Source organism: Silene latifolia, chromosome 6, assembly GCF_048544455.1.
Source record: "Silene latifolia isolate original U9 population chromosome 6, ASM4854445v1, whole genome shotgun sequence".
Taxonomy (NCBI): Eukaryota; Viridiplantae; Streptophyta; class Magnoliopsida; order Caryophyllales; family Caryophyllaceae; genus Silene; species Silene latifolia.
In genome coordinates this window covers 36,172,980-36,193,143 of record NC_133531.1, presented here as the reverse complement: position 1 = coordinate 36,193,143, position 20,164 = coordinate 36,172,980, and the positions used below count along the sequence as shown (strand labels likewise).

General features: G+C 36.0%; 3 protein-coding genes across 3 annotated transcripts; all 3 read left to right on the top strand.

Moving 5' to 3' along the window:
• The first annotated feature begins 3,497 nt into the window (after positions 1–3,497).
• LOC141587980 (protein FAR-RED IMPAIRED RESPONSE 1-like) lies at positions 3,498–3,926 on the top strand. The gene has a single exon (XM_074409440.1). The coding sequence runs from the start codon at positions 3,498–3,500 to the stop codon at positions 3,924–3,926; it is 429 nt and encodes a 142-aa protein (XP_074265541.1).
• On the top strand, positions 3,927–4,385 carry LOC141587979 (protein FAR1-RELATED SEQUENCE 5-like). Its single transcript, XM_074409439.1, has one exon. The coding sequence runs from the start codon at positions 3,927–3,929 to the stop codon at positions 4,383–4,385; it is 459 nt and encodes a 152-aa protein (XP_074265540.1).
• A 13,997-nt stretch (positions 4,386–18,382) lies between these two features.
• On the top strand, positions 18,383–19,777 carry LOC141587978 (uncharacterized). The gene has a single exon (XM_074409438.1). The coding sequence runs from the start codon at positions 18,383–18,385 to the stop codon at positions 19,775–19,777; it is 1,395 nt and encodes a 464-aa protein (XP_074265539.1).
• The last annotated feature ends 387 nt before the right edge of the window (positions 19,778–20,164 follow it).

Genomic DNA, 20,164 nt, shown 5'->3' with positions numbered 1-20,164 from the left:
AACTCCAGGAATAACTCCAGGCATAACTCTATGTATAACTCCAGGCATCTAATGTATAACTCCAAAGTATAAATTGTATAACTCTAGCTATATATTGTATAAATCCAGGTATAAAATGTATAACTGTAGGCATATATTGTATAACTCTATGCATGGAAACTAATTAGAAGTATAGGTATACATATAACAATTAGAGTTTGACATTATGAAAAAGGAGTTGGTCACAGAATCAGAAGAGCTATACATCTAGTACTCAGAGTTATACATCTAGTAACCAGAGTTATACATATTGCGTACTAAAGTTATACATCTAGTAACCAGAGTTTTACATTAAGTAACCAGAGTTATACATATTGAGTACTAAAGTTATACATCTAGTAACCAGAGTTATATATCTAGTAACGTATAAATCAAAATCAAAACTTTTAACCTGGATATCAAGTCCCGTGTCAATACTTTCTACAACATCCATCTGTAGATGACAAACAATTGGGATTAGAGTTATACAGATATTTAATTGAAGTTATACATCATTCTATAAGAGTTATACCAACAAGACGAGATTTTTTACCTTTGTTTCAGGTTTCTTGGAAGATTTCTTAGCATTTTTCTTGGCAAAAACCATTGTTAATTATCAAATGACCTCGAATTTGATCTGCACAACCATAATTAACAATTGAACAAATCAACATCAGCAAACCCATAATTGAAGATTGAAAAATCAAATGAACTCTTTTTATGATAGTTTAACAAAGGCAATAATTAACAAAAAACAAACTACAAATCACTAAATAAGGAATGGAAAAAAATACCTTATAAAAAAATGGAGACAGGCGAGTTTGCAGGCGAGTTGGAATTAATTTGTAGTGATGAAAATGGCATCTGTTGAGATGGAGTTAATTGGTAGTGATGAAAATGGAGTTATCAGCAATGTGAAGAAAGAAAAGGAAGACGAAATGACAGGAAATAGAGGGAAAAATACTCGCAAGTTGTTTTGAATTGTCTAGAAAATGAGGAGGGAAATGATGATGGACTGATGGATAAAACAGTGTATCATGCATGGGTTAGTGGGTAAGAGGAGAGAGGTAAATCAAAAATATTAGTTGAGTGGGGTTTTACTGCGTAATCTTGGCCATGGATTTGCTTGATCCAACCGCCCACATTAGGACTTATGGCCTTAATATATATTTGCGGGATCTCGTGAGTTGGGTTCTTACGGTGAGTTGTGAGTTTGGAAAATCTCAACCACTAGATCAAAAGAAATCAAGGGCTGAGATTAAATGACAAATCAGAAAAAAAAAAAAAGCAAAATACAAAAAATACAAAAGCAGCTCAAACACTAAACAGAAACTTCCATTGATACGATATTTCTTTCTCTCTCTACATCTCTATTCAAAATCAAAAACTAAAAAACACAAAGAGAATCGCACAGAGTCAAATCTTCTGATCGAAAACCTAATACGATTACCGAAATCAAGCTGCAAACGAATTATAGGTAACGTATTTTCGAAATTAATGACGAATTCGTTGATCTTTATTATATTGAATCGTTGATTCACATGCATGTTTTCCGATTGAAACATATTAATGTAAAATTCGTAAAATTCGTTGATTTTAATTGAATTGAATAGTTGATTTTACTGTTTTCAGGTATAAAAGATGGACAACGACATTAATAACAATTCTAGCGAAGAAATCAACTCCACAAAGAAATATGGAAACAGTAATAACGATTCTTATCTCTTTTCTCGATTGTTGTTTATAATATCTTGTTATTGATTCTTATCTCATTTATCACCGTTGTTTATAATACTCTTATTGATTCTTATGTATTTCTCAGCTGCTATTCTGATATTATTGTATTGTCTGGCTTGTATTATAGTAGCAAAAGAGTACTGTTATTCTGATATTAATATACTATTATTGTAACAGTACAATGATTATATTATTGTACTGTTATTGTGATATTATTGTAATACTATTGTGATATTATTGTGCAGTAGCATGAAAATATATGGCTTATAAAAGAGTAGCATAAAAATTCAAAGATTATCGTATTATAATAGAGTAGAATCAGAGTACTGTTATTCTGATATTATTGTAATATTATTATAAAAGTAGAGTAACATGATGATATTGTTGTACTGTTATTCTGATATTATGGTACTATTGTTGTGATATTATTGTGCAGTAGCATGAAAATATATGGCTGATAAAAGAGTAGCATAAGAAAAACACAGTATTATTGTTATGTTATTGATTGTCGTCTGTTTCCCAGCTGCTATTATCATATTGTTATTGTCACATTACTGCAATGTTGATCTCTCCCCCATGCTACTCTTATTGTGATGTTATTGTCATTTTGTTGTCATCCTGATTGTACTCATTATAATAATTTACTTGTCCCGGATGTTTCTAGTGTCTCTATTGTGGGGAAAATGCAATCATAACTATTGGGGATTCTTCTAATAACAATATATTCACCAGCCCAACTTGTTTAGATGAAGAAAACGATGAGTTTGTTCCAACTCTTCATTACAGCAGTACACCCGGGGGTACTGAGCAGTGGGTAAGAACTGTTGAGAGTGATTTTACGCCTAAACGTGGCATATTCTTTCTTACCTTGGACGATGCAATACAGTTCTATAACATATATGCATTGGCTTGCGGATTTGATGTGAGAAGGTACACAAATGCGAAATATAAGGGGGGCGTCAACGTAAAATCACTAGTCTGTAACAGACAGGGGTATAGGGATATGAGATGAAAACTATGACTTGAAGCAAAAAATCAGGAAGCTGGTAATTTGAGTACAACAGAGAAGAAAGAGCGAAGAATTAGACAACCAAAGAAGCATGCTCTGACAAGGTGTGGCTGCAAGGCACACATGAGGTTGAGAACCTGTGAAAAAACGGACGACAGACCCGCTGGATATATTGTGGACGTCTTTATAGGCGTCCGCAATCACTCTCTTTACTCTGTCAAAAATAGAGTTCCAAAAGCTGTCAAGGGACGTCCATGACTACATTAAGAGGACCATTATTGATCATACTAAGCTAAACATAGGCCCAACATTGAGTTTCAGAATTCTCAAGGAATACTCAAATGGATATCAAAATATCGGTGCCTCTTTGCTAGACTTCAAAAACTTCAAACGAAATATCAAGTGTTACATTGGGGATAAGGATGCCAAAATGTTTATTGGGCATTTCAAAATGCTTGCTGAAACAAAGGGGTTCTATTTTGCTTATGACGAGGATGAGAACAAATGTTTGACAAAGGTTATTTGGGCTGATAAGGAAGGCATAAACAACTACAAATTATATGGAGATACGATCTCGTTTGACCCTACTTATGGGACAAACAAATATTTCATGGTGTTTACTCCCTTCGTGGGAGTAGACCACAACAAGAAAACAGTCACTTTTGCCGATGGATTACTTGAATTCGTGAGTCAGGACTCATTTGAATGGATTTTTACGAAATTTCTGGAAGCAATGGGACAGCAGCAACCTCAGTGTATAATAACAGACCAATGCCCTGGAATTAAAAAGGCATGCCCAAACATCTTCAAGCATTCTGTGCACAAGTACTGTATGTGGCATATCATGCAAAAAGTGCCTGAGAAGGTGGGAAGGGCAATCTGCAATGACACGGATTTTATGACAGATATAAATGCTGTTGTTTGGGATGTCGACTTAGAACCAGAAGAATTTGAACAAAACTGGCAAACCGTTATTGAAGCACATGGTATGCAAAATAACCGCTGGTTGAAGTATGTATTCTCAATCAGACAAAAGTGGATATCGGCTTACTTTCGCGATTTGCCTCTAGGTTTTTTGCTGAGGACAACCCAGAGATCTGAAAGTTCAAACAGCTATTTCAAACGGTTTGAAAGCCACTTTGGAACCCTTGTCGAGTTCTAGATGAGATACAATTCTGCAATAGAACAACAAAGGCATTCACAAAGGCGGATGGACACTGCCAACGAGCATAGTATGCTCGAGAAAGTAGGACCAATGAAGGTAGAGATGCATGCCTCACTTGTATGCACACATCCTATCTTTACAGACTTTCAGAAGGAAGTCAAACATGCGATATGCAGCATGGGAGTCGGGGGTTTGACAACAGTAGGGGTAGTGGAGTACCATGGTGTTCGTGATGGACTGAAGCACAGAAACTTCCGAGTGGAATTTAACATCCAAATTAACGAGAGCAAATGTGCATGTAAGCTGTTTGAGAGGCATGGCATTGTCTGTCAACATATACTGTGGTTGTGGAATGGTAGGCAGGTATACCAGATACCCGAGCCTTATGTCCTTGCTCGATGGACAAAGAAATCCTGCAGACCAATTGTCCAAGATGAAACTGGAAAGGTCATATAAAACATTGACGAAGCTGACATCAAGAAAGCTGAGATGTCAAAGGTTTGGTCTGAGATTTATTCAACTGTCGGGGTGATGGATACTTATGCTACGGTTAAACAAATGAAGCAACTGCAGAAAGCCATAAAACAGTTCAGGGAGAACATCACAGGACCAATTGAACTGAAAACTAAAGGCCAGGAAATCGAGGATCTTCTTGGCATCACAACTTCAAATGATATTGACCTTCGACCGCCAAACAAGGCCAAGAATAAGGGAAGTGGAAAAAGATTGAGGTCGTCGAAAGAAAAGGCCAAGAGCAAGCCAGAAAAGAGGAAGCGAAGATGCGGTAACTGCAAGAAGGGGGTAAACCACAACAGTAGAACTTGTAATCTTCCTTTTGCTAAAAGTCCCCCTTCTGATGACGATGATGAAGAAGAATCAGAAACTGAAGAGGTATGAATCTGAACTATTATTCTCTTATTATTCTAATGTTATCCTGTTATTCTGCTGTTATTCCACTATTATTCCGGAGTTACTCTGTTATTTTGCTGCTGTTAAGTTATTCTACTGTTATTCTGCTATTAATGTGTTGTTATTTTGCTCTAATTGTTACGTTACCTCAATGACAAATACTAAGTAAAAATTGCAGGAATATGAATCAGATGCATGAACTGAGAAAGACAAAAGAGACGCAAAAGACAAGGCCTATGATGAAGACCTCGCCTAAACGTCAAAGACTTTTACTATTTGTCATTGTTTGAATTACATTTTATCCTAAAATGTTACTAGATAATAAAGTGAGACCTACATTATATGAGAATTATTACTAGTTACTTTAATTTTTTTTAATCTTATCTGATTGTCTTCCACAAATCAATCATAAATAAAACTGCATTTAACACTACAATAATAGTTGAATAACAGATTAGTATTATTTATTAAAAGCAGTTCCACTTTTCCGTTTTCACAACAGTTACCTAATCTAATCTAATTAGAAAAAACTGTTTGTATTCCACAACCACCTATAAATACTGCTATTGGAGGAAAAAAAACACAGACTGAAAAAGTTCATTCCAAAAAACCTCTTTATCTCCTCTGCAAAAGGTAATTTCTTATCTTTCTATTTTTTATTTTTCTTTGATGTTTTGTTTTTCTTATCTATCTACACTATACTGGATAATGCAGAAAGGTAATTTTCTTTCTTCTGCTTTACTTTGCTTTTAATTTGGTTGAAATATTTTGAACATCTTTTTATAATGCAAAAAGTTTCATACTTCCAATGCTGCAGAATGAGTGACGAATCGACGATAACCGAAGGTCCCCAATAAGGAGGAAATCGATGAAGCGAAATGAAAAATAGAGTCGCTTTCGATAGAGTTGATCGATACACGAACAAATGTAGAAGCGGCAGAAAACCGTGAAGAGGCCTTAATAAGAGAGCTCGACAACGTTAGGGCACAATTGGAGGTTGTTGAACTTCACAATGAACGTATGCGTAGACAGTTGAAGGAAAAGAAAAATAGGAACTACACAGAAGCCGACATGGACAATCAATTCATCGCTGGTGTGAATGCTTTGCAGAAGTCTTACGCTGAAGTCTATCCTTCAATCTCTGTCAATTGGACACCGGTTCTGAAAGCCATGGAACTTATGGACGGATACAAAAACCCTTTTAAGGATGAGTCGGTGGAAGTTGAGAGCACTGTCCAAGGACCTGCGCGCAGGCGTCAGAGAACAGAATAAAAGATATAAAAATCTATCCATGATGGTCCAGGGTTCCTGCTTTAAAATATATGTTTAAAATATTTGTTGCTTCAAAAATAATGTTTTTAATATAGTAGAACGTTGATGTTTATTGTGTAACTACTATGTTTAAGTACTATTTACTGAATACATTGGAATAACAGAAGTCCTTATCAGAATAATAGTGCAATAACAGCAGAATAACTGCATATTATGCAGAATAATACTGCAATAACAGCAGAGTAATGGTAGAATAACAGTGGACTAAAAGCAGTCTAAAACGACTGCATTTACACTTAACTAACAGTGGAATAACAGCAGAATAAACTAGTCCTTATGCGGAATAAAATTGCAATAACAGCAGAATAAACTACTTATTATGCGGAATAATAGTGCAATAACAGCAGAATAACGGTGCAATAACAATAGAATCACAGTTGAGAAAAAACCGCCATTGACAGTTGAATAGAAATGGATAGTGTTTGTAGAAATGGATAGTGTTTGTAAAGCTTAATTAAACTAGTGAAATAACAGCAGAATAAGTGTAGACTAATAGTGCAATAACAGCACATTAACTGGTAATTATGCGGAATAATACTGCAATAACAGCAGAATAATGGTAGAATAACAGTGGAATAAAAGCAGTCTAAACCACTGCATTTACACTTGACTAAATTTACATTTGAATAAAAATGAATAGTTTTAACAAGATAGTGCTGGACTAACAGTGGAATAACAGCAGAATAAACTAGTCCTTTTGTGGAATAATACTGCAATAATAGCAGAATAAACTACTTATTATGCGGAATAATAGTGCAATAACATCGAATAACGGTGGAATAACAACAGGAATCACGGTTGAGAAAACCGCCATTTACAATTGAATAGAAATGGACAGTGTTTGTAGAAACCAAAGGTAATAGGAAAGCATAATTAAACTGGAATAACGATCGAATAAGTGTAGACTAATTGTGGAATAACGTGAGAATAACTCGCTCATTATCTTTGAATAATCTTTGAATAATGTGAGACTAATAGGGGAATTAGAATAAAAATGGATAGTGTTTGAAAAAAGTAAAAGTAATATGAAAACTCAATTAAATTAGAATAACACTGGAATAACAGTAGAATAAAGGGGAAAAACAGCACAATAAACTACTTATTATATAGAATAATAGTGTAATAATAGCACACTATTGGTTTAACAAATAGTTTACACTAACTAGTAAAGCACAGCACCAGCTTCACAAAAGTACAGCTGAAAATTAACTTAAGAAAAACGATAATAATACTTCAGTACGAGATGCCAAAATACATATCAAATACTTAATCTGACTCTACTGGATACAAAACAGTCAGCGATATAGCATTCACTTCGGCGCCTGATTCTTCACTTGTAGCAGATGATTTGGGTTTCAAATCTTTCAACTTGTTCTTAGCTAATGCCAAACCCAAGGTCTTAGGCCTATGATTCTCACAAGACTCCGCCTTATCAAGGACTAACTGCCTAAAGACATTGATATCAGCCAAAATCAGAGAAGCCGATATATCTATGCAAAAGCTTCGACGAGCTACCTTGCTGTGAAGATTGGACTCAAATACGCAGCCACCATATTCAGCCATTGTATACAACAAGAAACAGTCAGACTCGGTATCCAGCGGTTCCTTATTTTTCCATCTAAATGGAACATCCACGACTTCAAAGTTGCGGCAATCTTTAGACTTCATAACATTACGAGTCTTCATAAACACATGCATATGGTTTGCCACAATCTTTGCCAGTCTTCTGTAGTCGGCTAAATTTTTGCCCTCATAAGTCGTGTTGTCAAGAAAATCAATAGATTCATTGATAAAGTTGATGCATAAACAAGAGTAATGATCATTGTATAGAATGGGCACAAACACAAGGTCAGAGTTCAGTCGACATCTTCCATTACAGGAATCTAAAAATACATTCCAAAATTTCAAGAGCTTTTTACCCGAATTGTCAACAGGGCTTGAGGAATCAAAGTTTTCTTACAGTGAATAAAGAGCATCCTCCTAAAAAGAAAGCATAAACAACAAAAAATAGTGCACAAGTGTTTATATCACTACTTATGAGTAAATATGTAGGTAATAACGCAAAATAGCAAAGGAAAAACCAAATACCATATGACGAAGTTCGAAGAACATTGAGCTTGGTTCTGAACGTTCCTCAAACTCCAACGAATTCAACAGAGTCGACCAAGCGTCGACTACTCTTGTTGACATCATAGAAGTTGCATCTACAATGGAAACAATATCCCCATGTCCAAAAACATGCCGATGTCCTCGTTGTACACCACTAACATCTCACTGCATTCACAAAAATAACATATGATAAGAATAGTGGAATTACAGTGGTATGATAGTAGAATAACAACAGAATAATAACAAAATTAACAGTGGAATTACAGTGCACTAACAACGGAATAATAGTGGTATAACAGTAGAATAACAGTTCAATAATAGCAGAATAACAAAGGGAATTAACAGTGGAATTACTGATACTAGTTTGGCATTATTACTTTGACAAAATAACAGCATAATAACAGGATATTAACTGAACAATAACAATGGAAAACAAAAAGACTAACTGAACAGGAACACCACAATCAAAGAAATGAAAATCGACACATACTCTTCTTTCAAGTGAGCGTCTTCACGAAGAACAAAGTCCACCACTTACTTCTGCACCTTCAGCACCTTAGAGAACTGTTTTTGGTTTTTCCGAAACAAATCCGACACCGCAACAAAACTACTGTCCTCTGGCCCGCAATCCATAAAGCAACCCAGCCCATCGTCCGACTTACTCCTTTTACGGCTACCCAAAGCCGACTTTGGACTCATGGTGCTATCGACAGCCATGCTTCCCACTTGACGGCTGGCAGTAGGGGTGTTTGTAGAGAATTGAGTGCTATCGGTGACAGTAGAAGAAACGACGGGCTCGACAATAGGCTGCGTCATCTTAACCTTTTACCAACAGTTTTCACCCTGCCAGAACCAGGACGTTTCTTAGCGCTTTGAGAAACCCTTGCTTCTGTATCCTCAATATGCCGCCTCTTCAAGCACACTTTGGATTTCCTTTCCCGTCTTGTTCACCTCCTCCAAAGTGTTTAACACATCACGCCTGGACTCGTTCATATCAGACAGCACCAACAAGGCAGTGATCTCAGCGCGGTAAAGGGCTTTTAAATCACGATTACCCAAGTCACAATCAAAAACAGTTCCACGGTAAAAGAGCATGTGCAACATCGTATATACACCGCAGTCCAAATTTTCAATCTCAGCGGTTTGTCAGGTAAAAGGGACGTTGATAATTTTATAATCTTTAACCTCTCTACCTCGGAAAACTCCATTTTTGACCAGGAAATCAGACATTAAGCTCAGCTTCAAATAAGCAAGGAAAAAGAAAACATAATTAGTAACAATACTTAAACAAACTAGACAAACACAAATAGAAAATTAGGCACAATAAATGACTTACAACAGTTTGACAATACAGCAAACGTACACACGGTTGTTGATGATCAGAAAACAACGCCTCTTGAAATACATTATCAAGATATTCAACCCTCTTCGCATTGAAGTTGATGCACAAACAACTAAAGTGCTCATGCAAAAGCATTAGGATGAAAATCTGGGAAAATATTTGGCCAAAAAAATTGTTACTAATTATGTGGTAAAAAAAAAGTAGAATAACCGCAGAATAACAGTAGAATAATAGTAGAATAACACTACAATAATAGTAGAATACACACAAGTACAGAAACTTACCATATCAGAATTAAGATCACAATCTTTCTTGTTGTTCTTTACAAACTCAGTAAATGACAAGATGACTTCCTCACACAAATCACTTCTGGAAGGCTACTCATGTTTCGACGGCATACAAATTTGCCCCAATGGACTCTAAAACAAAGTGGAGAAAAGAGTTGAAACGTGATGCAAAATGAAAAATAAAGTAAAAGAGACAATAAGATAGAATAACTAACCTTTGCACCAATCCCAAAGAAAAGTCGACTTGGACTTCCTCTTATACAAGTATCATTAAGAAAGAGGGACCACCAGTCCATAACTCCAAGCATTATCATTGTGTTTGGAACCATGGATTCCATATCCTCTCGATTCAGGTAACTCTGAAGACCCCAAGTGACAAGATTTTCACTTCAAAACGGAAAAAACAGAAAAATAAGAGTCACATAAATATATTTTTAAAGAAAAAAAAGCAGAATAATATTTTAAACAGAAAGCGGAATATTTTTTAAAATAAAAAGGAGGTCTTACCCTTGCGAAATATTATGATCATTCAAGAAACAGTAGTCTGCAACATCTTTCCTCTTGGATAGCATTAGGTTGAAAACATGTCCCATTGTTATCATTGATTTTGACAGGACAACTAGCTGAGGATCCACAGTACCATAATCATAGCTGCATCCGAAATTCTCAGGCACAACAGATAACATTAGCTCCTCATGTGCAGCAGAGTGCAACAAATAACTTGTACCAATATTAGGAGCATTCAAACCAGCAACGCCATTGTCCTCTAGGACACCCTCACGAACAACAGTACCGGCCTCCAACACAACCTCGGCATCCTGTTTATCAGAATTATCTATCTCAGACGCTGCCCCAAGCAACAAGTCTGCATGACAAGACATCACCACTTCCTCTACTACCTCTTCTGCAGTCACAAATGCTTAACCGCCAATTTGAGTGGACTGTTGAGTGTCATTAGACATTGGAATGCCAGCACCGGTATCCGTCAACTCTGTCTCAGGCAAACAAGCATTAGTCTTTGGAATTTGAGTTGCTTGAACATCTACCGGTGTACACTCAACAGTATTAGGCACGTCCTCTGGCGGATTATCAACAAGATAGTCTTCAATTTGAATGTTAACGTCCTCCACATCATTGTTAACATCCTCCACATAAATGTTAACGTCCCCCACATCAACTAATTTCTCACCAACATCATCTGGCTCTCCATAATGAAACTGAATGTCAGCACAGATATCCGTCGTAATAACATCTAAACCGTGGGGTGACAATTGTGGAGTCCCCACCTTTGCACTTTGTTGAATGACGGGACTATGTTCAACACCCTTCTTTTCAACTATAGTCGGCTGCACATCCAAAAGCCCGACACACTCCTTATAAAATTGAGAAAACAGATTAAATGATAGAGGTTCAATAATGACATCTTCATGTCTAGCTTTTTTGGAAGCTGGTTCTTCAGGAATAGTTGATCGCGATTTATTTGCCGCTTGCATAGCCAATACATGCTTAACCCGTTCGTCCAACTCACGGGTAACTTGATCCGTGAAGAAAAATGGGGTGGCAACCAAGTTCTCTGACCCTTTACAATGCACTTTTTCTGACAGTTCAGTCGTGCTTTCTTCAGCAGCTCGTCGGGTTACTTGGCTGGGCAACTTAGCGATGAGGTGCTTGACGATAGCCTGCTGGTTCTTCTTCATCATCTTCGACATTATTATTTCCGCCCTTTCCAAGTATCGGTGGCATAAAATCTGAGAGTCCCTCTCATTAAGCAATATAAGTTCATGAACATCCTGTCAAGATAAAATCCCAAAATTTTACTTAAAACAGAATTCCAAAACATAATAACAGTGCAATAATAGTAGAATAACAGAGGAATAATAGTACACTAACAGCAGAATAAATAACAGTGGATTAATAGTAGAATAACAGTAGCATAAGAGTGGAATAATAAAATAACAAAGGAATAACAGTACACTAACAGCAGAATAAATATCAGTGGAGTAATAGTAGAATAACAGTAGCATAACAGTGGAGTAACAATTTGAATGAAAAATAGAATAACAGTGGAATGACAGCAGGAAAACTGAGGAATAACAGTGGAATAATCGTAGAATAATAGCAGTCGGAGAACTAATACTTTAAGACAATAACAAAATAACAAAAAGGGTAAACATTTTAGAATGATTCGACAAAAAACAATCAAACAGGTACTTACGTCGACCGCTGCGGACTGTAATTGCTCATCTGTAAGAATATCAGCCGGTAGATCCAGCAGAAGACATCGACGTTGACTACGTTGACCAGAGCCAACGATGTTTGGACGAGACAATGGGAAAGCAACGTCTGAACGCTCCCCAGTGCCCAGAGCACCAGCAGCTGCCTCATGCTGCAACCTCTCACTGAAAGACTTTAAATCCCAATGTTTAATGAGCGGTAGCTCATTATTCACCTGATCACCACTAAAGAAATAACGGTGAAAATAGGTGATAGCCAAAAGCACTAAACAACAACGAATATTTTTCCTCCCTTTAAGGGATTCACGCACAGAAGTCACCAAGTCTGAAAACACAAACTGACACCAATTAACTTCCTTGATCCTAGAAACATCTTCCACAGCGCTTAGAAGTCTAAGATCAACCACAAAACTCGACACAGGAGCAACGAAACACGACATAGCAAAAAGAACAAACGTCTTCTTAAACTCATCATCAGCAACCAAAGATGCTAAGAGGGTGTCCTGAACTTTATTAAGTGATATACCAATTTTGTTATTGGCGATACCATACTTCTCATGCCAAGCACGCTTCAAAGCTTCTCCATCAGCGTCTGCAGAACCCGGAAACCCAGTAATAACCAAATCCAATTTTGGTCCAGAATTTGGTAAACAAAACACATCGTGCACATCATCTTCAGTTAACTCGTACTTCTCCGTTTCAGATATTTCAAAAAACTTCCCACTTCTAAAAGCATATATAATCTCCCGTAACATGGTATGGGGGAGGGCAGAAAGCTTCAACTCAAGTAAACCCCCGAATCCAATTTCCCTAACAGCCTCCTTCTGTTCCTCGGTGAGGGCTTTAATAACTTTGAGAAGAAAAGCAGGCCGACAGCAGCTAATAAATGGATCGGCACTGTACACAAAGGGGAAAAAAATATGCAATGCATTACAGATAAATACTAAAAACATTTAAGATAAGAAAAGGAGCAGCAAAATAATAGCAAAATAACAGGAGAGCAGCAAAATAATACGAAAGTTACATATTAAAAGTAAAATAACAGCAAAATAATAGTAGAATAACAGTAGTACATACACTTGGTTATTTTTACATGATCTCTCCCGCCCGAGGTTGGTTGCTACTTATCACAACTTCCTTCTCACGCTTAACTTTCCCAGCCAACTTACTACTAGTCTTTGGTGGACTAGACGACAACTTCACAACTTGGGTCTCAGCCTTTCGTTTGGTTTTTTTCGGGGGTGGTTCAGTTGTACATATTACTTGACTACGAGTACTCCTTCTCTGAGAAGCAGTGCTCTTTGATGGAGATGTGTCAGGGGATTTTGATGGAGACAGGCCCGGAGAATTTGATGATGACGGGTGAGTAGACTTTGATGAAGCTGCGGATTTGATTCTTAACATCATTTTCATCTGTACTATCGGGAAAATAAAAATCAGGATCACTTTCAATGATAAATAGGTATTCACCTGGACTTTTTAATAATGACGGCAGAATGAGAGTATGGTAAAAGCAGAATAACGGAACACTAACAATTAGTCAAACTAATATTTGCCCATAAATAACAGGATATTAACAGTATGGTTACAAACCAACCACTTACAGAACACACTTAAAATGACTAGAATAGCACTAGAGGTAGACCAATTATCCAAAAAGTGCAGGAACATATACCTAGGATAATAATAGAACCGTTATAATACAACAGTAAAAACACAATAAGAAGAACACGAAAGCATAAAGAAAAACACAAAGAGAATCAAAAGAAAGCCTCTTTGAGTAAGGATTCAAAGACAGTTTCAAATTACATACAGCCTACATAAGCCTTCGTAAAACAAAATAACGTACTAAATTACAACCAGAGACAATTTCAAATTACATAATAGCCAAAATACATTCTTTCCTAGAAAGAACCAAAATGTGATTCAGGAAATACATGACATAACGTAAAAAGTCAGTCAAGGTCAACAACATCGACTGACTTATAATATAAATCGTAAGCAAGATCATAAGTAGCGGGATATTCCCCGAGTGTATCAAAGTACTCGTGAATTAGCCTGATCCGTTCGAATGCGGTGCATATTGGATCGAGTCACGATCGTGTATATACTGGCAAGCATGCAACACCCTCTTTCCTGTCTCACTTGCAAGCATGTAGCACTTGCATCGTTTGGAAACTATTTTCGAGCCCCTTGACACAATCTTAAAACCTTCACTGTGACTTGTTGTTAGAACTTTCATATATTGGTCATTAACACCGGGGGCGCTTTTATGAAATAGGAACATTTGTGACCATTTATTACAAACAAGACACATATTGCTCTTGTCTAAAGTAGTCTCTACATGTTGGAATACTCTTTCCATTAGGTCCTGGCTATTAAAAACTTCAGACATTGATTGATTACGACGACGAACTTGTACATTAACTTCAAAGCACTTATCAGTGTTATCGTCCAATAACCAACCCTTTTTTTTTCTTTTCAGTAGCGAACTCTCTAGCAAACAATCTATCTTCATTCTCTATATTTATTGCCCATCCCTCACAAACTAAGTCCATTTGTGATGCTGAAACCTACAAACAAACAAACCCTAACAAGTGACAAGACTCAACAAAATATTAGAAACAGTAAATAAAAACAGGAAAAACACTACAATGACAGGAAGAGTAAAGCTGCAATGCCGCCATAGGACCAGTATAACAGCGGAATAACACAAATACTGAAAAGTAAAGACAACACGAACAAACACAAAACCCTGGAAAGGACAGTAAACAATTAAAACATGAGAAATAACTTGACAACAAACTAAGCGCAAGAATAACAGCAGAATAACACAAAAAGTAAAGTGTGTAGAGATCAATAGTAAAATACTCAACACAACTCTTCAACTACAACATGCAAATCACTTCAAAACAATAGAAAACTGCAGAAACGACTAGAACATACAAATCACTTCAGGAAAAATCAGAAATTCAAAATGCAGGATAATATTACAATGAAGGAACTGCATAAACGTAATAACGACATTAAAGTACTCGAGTAACTAAACCTAGCAATAATGAAACTGAAAAACGGAATAGAAAAGCATAGAAAAGCATGAAATAAAACTGAATAACAGAATAGAAGAGGAAAATGGCATGAAATTACCTTCAATCAGGAGATAGATGTTGAACGCCGAAGAGAAAAGAGGAGAAAATACAAGGGAGATGAACAGTTGCAGAACAATAAACTAAATAACAATGCTTTTATATGACAACTAAGATTAATCTAGGCCATTCATCTCTAATGTAATCTAATGGCTGAGATTTTCCAAACTCACAACTCACCATATGATATATATATATATATATATATATATATATATATATATATATATATATATATATATATATATATATATATAGAGATATATATATATATATATATATAGAGAGAGAGAGAGAGAGAAAGAGAGAAAGAGTGAGGTTCTTATAAGTCCACCATATATTTTGAGTCCCTTAATCTTATCCCTTACCATTAGATCCTCCACTATGGATGGTTGAGATTGAAAACAACAAACACCCTCAACACTAATGAGTTTCTTATACACTAATTAATCTCACTTTCTCTCTCTAGCTTTAGTTATACATTCACTAATTCATTGTCATACACACTTAACATTATCTTTTGTCTTCTTATGCTTCAAAATTTATGCAAATTTTACGAGTGTAATTCTAACAAAAAAAGTGTAACTTTAACAAAAAAAAAAGCAGTTTTGACGTATTTCATTTTGTTTTTTGTAATTTTGAGACGAGTTTACGACATTTTAGTATTTTTAGAGTGTAACTTTAACAAAAAAAAAAGTGTAACTTTAACAAAAAAAGCGGTTTTGGCGGATATTATTTTGAAATTTGAAATTTTGAAGCAAGTTTACGACAAATTTTGCTTTTTACGAGTATAACTTTAGTTTTTTCGAGTGATTTTGAGAAATATTATTTTGAATTTTTCAAATTTTAACACAACTCATTGTAAATTGAGTGACTTATAAGTGTAACTTTAGTTTTTTAAAAGTGTAACTTTAGTCTATTAAATTGTAATTTTAGTCTATTGAGAGTGTATCTTTAGTCCATATTAAAAATGTAACTTTAGTCCACTAAGAGTGTATCTTTAGTCCATATTAAAAGTGTAACTTTAGTCCATTGAGAGTGTAACTTTAGTCCTTTGAGAGTGTAATTTTAGTCCATTGAGAGTGTAACTTTAGTCCATTGAGAGTATAACTTTAGTCATTGAGAGGGTAATTTTAATGGAGATAAGTGTAATTTTAATGAATGAAAGTGTAATTTTAATGGAGAAAAGTGTAACTTTAATAATAGAGAAAAATGTAACTTTAACAGAGAAAAAATGTAACTTTAATAGAAAAAAGTGTAACTTTAATAGAAAAAATTGTTATTTTAATGGAGAAAAGTGTAACTTTAATAATAGAAAAAAATATAACTTTAATAGAAAAAAATATAACTTTAATAGAGAAAAGTGTAACTTTAATAATAGAGATAAATGTAACTGATACAGTCGTTATGTACCAAAAATAATACCTAAATATAACTAACAGAAGCTAGTGATAAGTAGGGTCGATCTCCACAGGGAGGCAAGGTATCTATCTGTAAGTCCGTCTATCTAAGTCACAAATGGGGGGTTTTGAAATTGGTTTTCTAAACTACCAAGGATTAAAGGCAAGAGAAATAAAGCAAGAGCAATAAAGCAAGAAAATGATAGAAAAGTGATCAGATAAAAGAGGTATGTCAGGATTTCGGTTTACCATGGCAGTTTATCGACTCAGTTGCAAATAGCCTAGACAATCTACTGTGAGAAGGGCAAGGGAAAGGTCCTTGCGGTCCGCTATCTACCCTAGATTTCCACTAACTTAACTTCCCTCCTCATTAGGGTAGTCTACTGTTCATAGCAGGTCCGTTTATTCCAATCTTCCGATCCAGGAACAAAGTTAACCAAATTAATGTTATTTAGAAGCGTGCACTCAACTAAATATGTTACAGTTATAATGCTATGGTGACAAATTCTCACATGTTAATCGTCTAGTCTATTCACTACATCGTCACAATTCTACCATGGATCCCCTAATCCTAACATAGGGAAATTAGCTACTCATGTTTTTAGGAAAATCAACAATAACAACAAAGACCATGCTAATAAGAGACATAATAAAGAGATGATAATAAAGCATAAACAAGAATAAAGGGACAATTAATGAGAGCAAACAAGATTTAGATTAAAGAGAAAAGAATGATTACAATCCAAATCCGAGAGAAAAGAGGCAGAAAAGTTTCAGCAGTCAAAAGAGAGCAAAGAACGTAATTAAGCCAAGTTTTTTGTAGTGTAGAAGTCTGCTTTATGACCTAATGACGACTCCCTTATATAGGGGAGCGAAAATTAATGTAATTAAACCTATCACGGATTACTAAAACCCGTGTAACAGAGCAAATTACTCGATCGAGTACTTTCAGACTACTCGATCGAGGAAATCTTCAACCAAACTGTTCGATTGAACAGAAAGTCCTCTCGATCGAACATTCCCAATAAAGGTCATTTCGATCGAGTATAAAGAACTACTTGATCGACCTCTAATATCTGCAAAAGTACTCGATCGACTTCCAGAACTTCTCGATCGAGTACTTTCCACTGAGATCAGTCTTCAACTCGTTTTGGCAGCTTCATATGACCTTCCTTCATTCATCCTGAGGTATGACTTTTGCTCTAATGTCTCCGCCTCCTTACAATGCATGCTAAATGGGACGAATAAGGGACGATTCTGCTACTTCCGGGTCCATTTCTACAATTAAGACAAAACAAACCAAAGTAGCCAATTCGGGGCATTTTGCAATACAAAGCGATACAAAAAGGCATAGAAATGCGTGCAATAAGAGGCTAAAAAGTCTATATAAATTGCACGTATCAGTAACTTTAATGGAGATAAGTGTAATTTTAATAGAGATAAGTGTAACTTTAATAATTAATAATTAATAATAAGTTGATATCCAAAAAGCTTTTGATTTAGTTAATTGGGATTTTTTAGGAAGCTGCTTGCTGAGGTTTGGGTTTCCTCCTAAATTTTCTCACTGGGTCCTGTCTTGTGTTACTTCTTCCTATTTCTCCCTTTGTGTCAATGGCTCCGTTGAGGGCTTTTTCCCTGGCAAGAGGGGTCTTCGACAAGGAGACCCTCTATCTCCCTATTTATTTACCCTGTGCATGGAAGTTCTTTCAAGGCTCCTTAGACAACTCCCTACTTTTCCTGGTTTTTCATATCATCCCAAATGTGTCAAAGTTAACTTGACCCATTTAATTTTTGCTGATGATCTCCTAGTATTTACTAGAGGGGACCTTCCCTCTATCCAGGCTGTTGATAAAAGTCTGTTGAACTTTGCTAGCTACTCTGGCTTGAGGGTCAATCCTATGAAGTCTAACTTGTATTTTGGAGGGGTCAGTCCATCACTGAAGCAGCTTATTCTGGCTACTACTGGGTATGTTGAGGGAGATTTCCCTGTGAGATACCTTGGTATCCCTCTTTTTGGAGCTAGGTTGACGCAGAGAATGTTTATTCCTCTGTTGGACAAGATTCGAAGTAAAATTACTCACTGGGCTAACAATTTCTTGAGTTATGCTGGAAAGATTTCCCTTATAAATTCTGTTATCTTTGGGATACAGAATTTTTGGGGGGCTAGTATTTTACTCCTTAAAGGAATTGCTAAGAAAATTCACAAAATGTGCAAGGATTTTTTCTGGGGAGTTGCTGCAGGGGAGAGACGAATGGTCTTCAAAGGCTGGGATAGCTTATGCAGGCCAAGGAAGGAAGGTGGAGTGGATATTAAAGAAATTTTAAGTTGGAATAAAGCGCAAATGATGGGTTGGATTAGAAAACTTGAGTCTGACTCTCCCAATGTTTGGGCTAAGTGGGTTAAAGCATACATTCTGAAAGGTGCAAACTTCTGGAGTTTTCAACTCACTGCTGCTCATTCATGGTTTTGGGGGAACATTATAGAGTGCAGGGATTGTCTTCTTATGCATACTGATGGTCTTCCACAGGCTCAACTTCTCCTTGCTCAACCTAATTTTAAAGCATTGATTTATGACTGTCTTAGAAACAAGGGCCCTGTTCTTAGCACGCACAGAATTCTGGATGAGACTCTCAACTTCCCCAAGCATGTGATCATTGGCTTACTTGCAATCCAGAACAAGCTGCCTACTGTGGACAACCTGTGTACTAGGGGTCTGGTGTTGGTGAACAGATGTGTGTTGTGTGAGAGCCACTCTGAAACTGCGGATCACCTTTTTTTTTATTGTTCTTTTTCTGCAACTGTTTGGGCCACTGCTGCTCAATGGCTGAAGATCACTCCTTCTCTACGGCTTCATCAGATTCTCAGGTGGTATAAGCTGTATAATAGGGGTAAAGGTTGGATTAAGAGACTCAGGAGATGTTTGCTGTTGTGTGTCATTTATTTGCTCTGGAATGAACGTAACAGGCGACTGTTTCAGGGAATTCATTCAACTCCTTTTGCTGTAGTTAAAAGGGCTCAATTCCTCGTTTTAACTCGGCTTAGCACTGATGCCTTAGCTTTTGCGAAGTACTTAACCAGTCCTTGTTAGGTTGTTATTTGGTTTTATGTTAGGTGACCTCATTGGTTCCCTTGTAGATGGTACGGATCTGTAATCCTTTATTTCCATAATTAATGAGAATGATCCAATCTTTCTGCAAAAAAGTGTAACTTTAATAATAGAGAAAAATGTAACTTTAACAAAGAAAAGTGTAACTTTAACAGAGAAAAGTGTAACTTTAACCTAAAAAATCAAAAAAATTTAATAGAAGAAAAAATGTTGTGAAAATAGTGGTAGATATGAAATGTAAATGAAAACAACATTTTAAATACCAAATCTGAAAAAAACCAACAATAACTACGACTACTTATAACAAAAAAAAAGAGATAATGCGATTTTTTTCAAATATACATAAAAACGAGATCTAAAAAAATAGAT